General features: G+C 46.2%; 1 protein-coding gene across 1 annotated transcript in view; it reads left to right on the top strand.

The window, feature by feature from the left end:
• Positions 1-480: 480 nt before the first annotated feature.
• Positions 481-6,000, top strand: part of ANKEF1 (ankyrin repeat and EF-hand domain containing 1) — a 30,294-nt gene continuing 24,774 nt past the window's right edge. The window contains exons 1-3 of the mRNA XM_054992018.1: positions 481-826; positions 1,705-1,904; positions 3,063-3,212. Coding sequence (XP_054847993.1) covers positions 481-826; positions 1,705-1,904; positions 3,063-3,212 — 696 coding nt within the window. The remainder of the gene's footprint in view (positions 827-1,704; positions 1,905-3,062; positions 3,213-6,000) is intronic.

Raw genomic sequence — 6,000 nt, 5'->3', positions numbered from 1 at the left:
CCCTGTTCACTTGCGCTCCACTTGCCCTCCACTCGATTAGGGAGGAATGCATGCGAATCTGTTCACTTGCCATTCAAGTGTCATTCGTCACTTCGAGCTTGGCCCTCAGTCTGAGCTTTCCTGTAGCTCATTGGAGCAAAAAGACCCCATTTAGAAACAGGTGCCCCCCATTTTAGGAGGATGCGTGGCTTGGAACTTGCCAACCGTCTGTTGTGGCCCCAGTTCCCATGGTAGCCGTTTTGTGGTTGGGCCTGCCTCCCATGGTAGTTATTTTGTAGAGATGCCCTTTCCCACATTTCCAGTAGTAGTTACAGGTTCAACAAGGTTGCACTGAAAGGTGAGGGACAAATGGTGTGAATGAATGGACGGGGGAGTAAAAGGGTTTGTTGAGTTGATTGTATTGTGGAGGAAAATAATGGACTCTCCTTTTTCATCCAGAAACCATCTGTATGGGAGGAGCCTATCGTCAGTTAACTGAGAATGTCTTTGGCCGATAAAAGACTTGAAAACCTACAAATCTACAAAGTCCTCCAGTGTGTCCGTCAGAAGGACAAGAAGCAGATTGAAAAGCTCACCAGACTTGGATACCCTGAACTCATCAACTTCACCGAGCCTGTCAATGGAGATAGCGCCCTTCACTTGGCTTGCGTCGCCAACGACATTGACATGTGCCACTTCCTCTTGGAGCTCGGCGCTCATCCGGACGTCCAGGATCGAATGGGGCGCACCCCAGCGATGAAAGCTGCCGAACTCGGCCACGACTTGGCATTGGATGTGTTGGTGCAGGCGGAGGCGGATATGACGATAGTTGACGAGGAAGGAAAAGGTAAGAAGGATCCAGACTGGTAAAAAAATGGGAGGAGGAGTTGCGTTCTTGAACAATGAACCTGCCTTATGCTGAGTCAAACCGTTGGTCTGTCCAGGCCGGTATTGTCTACTCTGCCTGGTGGTGGCTCTCCAGATCTCAGCTAGAGGGCTTTCACATCACCTTCTCCCTGAACCTTTTAACTGGGGATGTAGGGATTGAACCTGGGACCTTCTGCTTACAAAATAGATGTTTTGCCACAGAGCCACAGCCCGTCCCCTAGGATTTAACCTTTATTATTATTTATTTATTTGATTCGATTTATACCCCGCCCTCCCCACAGATGGGCTCAGGCCGGCTAACAACATTAAAAAAATACATTAAAAGTCAAAAACCCATAAAATCAATAATTTTTTAAAAGTCAATAAAATAGTCCAGGAGCAGGTTATTTAAACAAATATTGGGAGTCAGTATACGGGCATAGCAGATGGCTGAGGGCAGCCACAGAAAAGGTGGTGGTCTTAGATGGAAGAAGGAGGGCACCCGCTGGCACTCAGCCAAAGGCCTGGTGGAACATCTCTGTTTTACAGGCCCTGCGGAATTGCAACAGGTTCCACAGGGCCCGGATCTCCAGCGGGAGAGTGTTCCACCAGGCCGGGGCCAGGGCAGAAAAAGCCCTGGCCCTGGCTAAGGCCAGACGGATGTCCTTCGGGCCGGGGACCACCAGGAGTTGCTTGTCTGCAGAGCGCAACACCCTGCAGGGGACGTAATGGAAGAGGCGGTCCCGTAGGCATGCAGGTCCCAGTCCGTGAAGGGCTTTAAACACCACGGTTAATGGCTGGTTGGTCTGTTCCATGCTGTGGGTGCCTGGCAAGCCACTCCTTTGCTCTTCTGTGCAGGTATTTTGTTCTATTGCATTTTGCCCACCAAGCGGCACTTCCGCTGTGTTCAAATGGTCCTGGAGTATGGGGCGGATGTGAATAACGTGACGTTTGACGGGAAGCCGGTTTTCTTGCAAGCCTGTGAGCAAGCTCACGAGATCAAGGATATGTGCATGAACTTCTTGGATAGAGGAGCGAACCCCAATTCGGTGAACCTCGTAAGGCTGTTCTTGTCGTCTTATGCGGTGGCGGCGGGGGGGGGCACGTGGCTGCAGAGGGGCCACCCAGGGGGCCAGTGCAATGCACAGTCCTGTTGCACCTCACCCCCAACATAGTACGACATTAGTATTTAGGATTTAATGTTGATAATTTTATTATTAATCATGAATTCTGATTCACTAGATAGAGAGTTAGGCTTCCTGTAGGACGCTGCAAAAGCCGAAGGTCGCACAGGCACTGCTGTTTCTTCTCCATTACCTTTAGCCAATGTGAATGGATACATTGGGGTCTTGGGGGAGTTTGCTCTCCCTCTGGACCCCTGGGGGAGAAGCATAATGACACATCCCAAGTGCTAAAAACAGAACGCAGCGGAAGAATCCTGAGTGGTTCCACTTCATGGTGCTGATGGTCCTATTTATTTAATTCAATTTTTATACCACTTTCTTCCGTTAAGATCTCAAAGTGGTTCACAACAATTACAACAAAAACCAATACAAAAATATAATACAGGCTGATTCCGCCCACGTTGGATAATGTGTTTTCAATGCACTTTATCAATCGTTTGAGGTGGATTATTTGTTCCGCACAAAAAAAAATCTGTTCTCAATGATCTATAAAGAGGATTGGAACATGTGCGGAATCACTCATATTCAATAAAATCACAATAAAACAACAGCCTAATACAAAGTAAAAACTGCTCTAGTCCCAACTACGTGATTGAGTGGAGTGCAAGTGGAGCGCAAGCGAACAGGGAGGAATACACGCAAGTCTGTTCACTTGCCATTCAAGTGTAATCTATCACTTCTAGCTTGGCCCTATGTTTTTCCTGGGAGATTGCGAGGGAAGGCAGAATGACGTACTAGTTAGAGCATCTTTTAGAAACTAAGAGATTTGGCTTCAAACTTCTACTCTGGTGAATAATCATGGTGAACTAAACCTATCTCACACGGGTTTTGGAAAGATAAAATGAGGAGGGAGGATTGTGAACACCACACTGAGCTCCTTGGCAAAAGGCTGTGATAAAAAAAAATAGATAGGAAAAATAGATGGGAAGGGAATTTTTTCTCAACCCATGTGAACAAATTCTCAGTGGAACCAGAACATCTGTTTGCCATATCCTCTAAATGTGTATGTAATTAAACTTCTCTAATTTGCAGGCAACGGGACGCTCTGCCCTGATGGAAGCATCGAGAGAAGGTGTTTTGGAAATAGTCCGTGGCATCCTCGAGAGAGGCGGTGATGTTAATATTTTTGACAATGAAAGACACCACGCGGCACATTTTGCAGCTAAAGGAGGTTTTTTTGAGGTATTCTTGGTTGATGGTACAAAGGTACCCAGAAGCAAAGGTACCCAGTTCTTTATTGCAAGGGGCGGGGGCAGGGGGCTCAGTTTGTTTCTTGCTAGTAAGAAGCATTTGTCAAGGGACAAAGAAAAAATGGCAGAAATTGGAAGGGAAAAGGGTTTTCCTTCTTTCCTGGATACCTTTTTTTCTAGTTCCTCTGGAGCCAGTTTGGTATAGTGGCTAAGAGCGTGAGACTCTAATCTGGAGAGCTGGGTTTGATTTCCCACTCCTCTGCTTGAGTGACCTTGGGCCAATCACATCTCTCCCAGAGCTCTCTCAGCCCCACCCACCTCACAGGTTGATTTGTCATGAGGGTAACAACACACTTTGTAAACCACTCTGAGTGTGGCATTAAGTTGTCCTGATGGGTGGTATATAATTGGGCACATGTCTATATAGAGAAATATTAAGAAGTACAGACTGTGCAAACTGAGCACAGGACTCTAATCTGGAGAGCCGGGTTTGGTTCCCCACTCCTCCACTTGCAGCCAGCTGGATCACCTTGGGCGAGTCACAGCTACAAGGAGCTCTCTCAGCCCCACCCACCTCACAGGGTGTTTTGTTGTGGGGATAATAATGGCATACTTTGTAAACCGCTCTGAGTGCGTGTTAAGTTGTCCTGAAGGGCGGTATTTAAATCAAATGCTGCTGTTATCATCATCATCATCATCATCATCATCATCATTATTGTAATTTCTGCAGGCACTGCAAAATGCTTTTTAAGACAAAGTTTTACTCACTCAAAGTATAGAGCATGAAAAAGTCTGAGGACTTCTCTGTTTTTCCAGTGGGCAAATTGGGAAATGTTTGGGAAACAGCTTTTTTCTTTCTTTTACAGTGGGTGAAATGTGCTAAGCAATTTGCAACTCTCTTGTGCTTTAGTATTGAGTACGCTGCAATTTTTCTTTTAGAAGACAAGATATACTTTGCATTCCATAAACATGACAATGAATATCATTTTATGAGCCACCTAAGTTATAAATGATGCATTTTTACATTGTTAAAGTGGCAAAATAGGTTTAGGCTTGATAGGAAAGTAAGTATTGCATATATTTCACCCTCCCCCCTGTTTTTAATGGAATTCCCCTCACCCATGGCTTCCTAATGTCAAGCGATTTCACACAACTTGGAGGGCGAGTCTTCCAGTCAATATATGCAACCCCTGTGTTCTGCCACTCTGAGAAGAATGGTGGACGTGCCGTGAAGCCAAGTCTGTCCTGATGGTGCCTGGAAGGGTTTTTTTGACATTTGTTTATAATGATTTAAAGAAAACCCTTCCACTTCTTTCTAAAGCTCCATCATGAACATTACTAATGATTATGTGTATAGGGAACTGAACGAGGCTTGAAAGTACGTCCAGTGGCTTGGGTTCGGCAATTGGAAGTGTGCAAGTGGAAATGTAAATGGACTTCACCAGGGGTTTTTTTTCTGGGGAAAGAGGTGGTGGAACTCAGCGGGTTGCCCTCGGAGAAAATGGTCACCTGGCTGGTGGCCCCGCCCCCTGATCTCCAGACAGAGGGGAGTTTAGATTGCCCTCCGCGCCGCTCGGCAGTGTGGAGGGCCATCTAAACTCCCCTCTGTCTGGAGATCAGGGGGCGGGGCCACCAGCCAGGTGACCATTTTCAAGAGGTGCCGGAACTCCGTTCCACCGCGTTCCTGCTGAAAAAAAGCCCTGGACTTCACACAGTTCCCCCCTGTACATGATCTTGTTTAATGTCTAGCAATGTCCCCTTTATATATTATGGTGCCCCATAATTGGTTGCAGAAAATCTCGTGCAAGCCAAAATGCAAGTGGGGCTACCATAAGTTTTACTTAGAGCAAGCAGCTGCGGCAGTCTTTTTCATGCATTTCCTCTTGCAGAGGAGCTCTAGTGCAGATGGAAATGTTATGCTGCATCCAACACAGGGAGTGCAGGGCTGCTTCTGAAATTGGCATCTTTGCTTTCCTTTTCTGCTCTAGAGGAGTTAGCCATATTAGTCTGCCGTAGCAAAATAGCAAAGAGTCCAGTAGCACCTTTAAGACTAACCAACTTTATTGTAGCATCTGAAGAAGAGAGCTGTGGTTCTTGAAAGCTGACGATGCATCTGACAAAGAGAGCTGTGGCTCTCGAAAGCTTTTGCTACAATAAAGTTGGTTAGTCTTAAAGGTGCTACTGGATTCTTTGCATTTCTGCTCTGTTCTTGTAGCTAGAGAACCACGCAACATTGTTTCTAAGGGAAGTGGGATAGAGCATTGTGGACAGAGCACACAACCTGTGAGATCTGGGCTCAGCTTCCCACCCAGTGAATAAGCTCCCCCTAGGATAACCTTCCTGACAGGATCGTTGTGAGGATAAAAGTGTGTGGGGGGGACATGGTCACCACTGTCTTTGAGTTAGGGCAGGATAAAAATGCACAGTTAGGTAAGAGGGGTGATAAAGCATATGAAGTATTGGCCCTGCAGTGTGTTTCTATAGAAAAGAGTCCAGTAGCACCTTTAAGACTAACCAACTTTACTGTAGCATAAGCTTTCGAGAGCCACAGGTCTGTTTGTCAGATGCATCAATGCATCTGACGAAGAGAACTGTGGTTCTCGAAAGCTTATGCTACAGTAAAGTTGGTTAGTCTGGAAGGTGCTACTGGAGTCTTTTTCTATTTTGCGACTAGAGACTAACACGGCTAACTCCTCTGGATCTATGATCATGTATTTCTGTAACTGCTCTTCATATGGGACTCGATGCAAGGCTCCAGTTTTTGACAGCAATCCACGCTC

The sequence above is a fragment of the Eublepharis macularius genome, chromosome 1 (genome assembly GCF_028583425.1).
Source record: "Eublepharis macularius isolate TG4126 chromosome 1, MPM_Emac_v1.0, whole genome shotgun sequence".
Lineage (NCBI taxonomy): Eukaryota > Metazoa > Chordata > Lepidosauria > Squamata > Eublepharidae > Eublepharis > Eublepharis macularius.
This window is presented reverse-complemented; position numbering and strand designations above follow the sequence as displayed.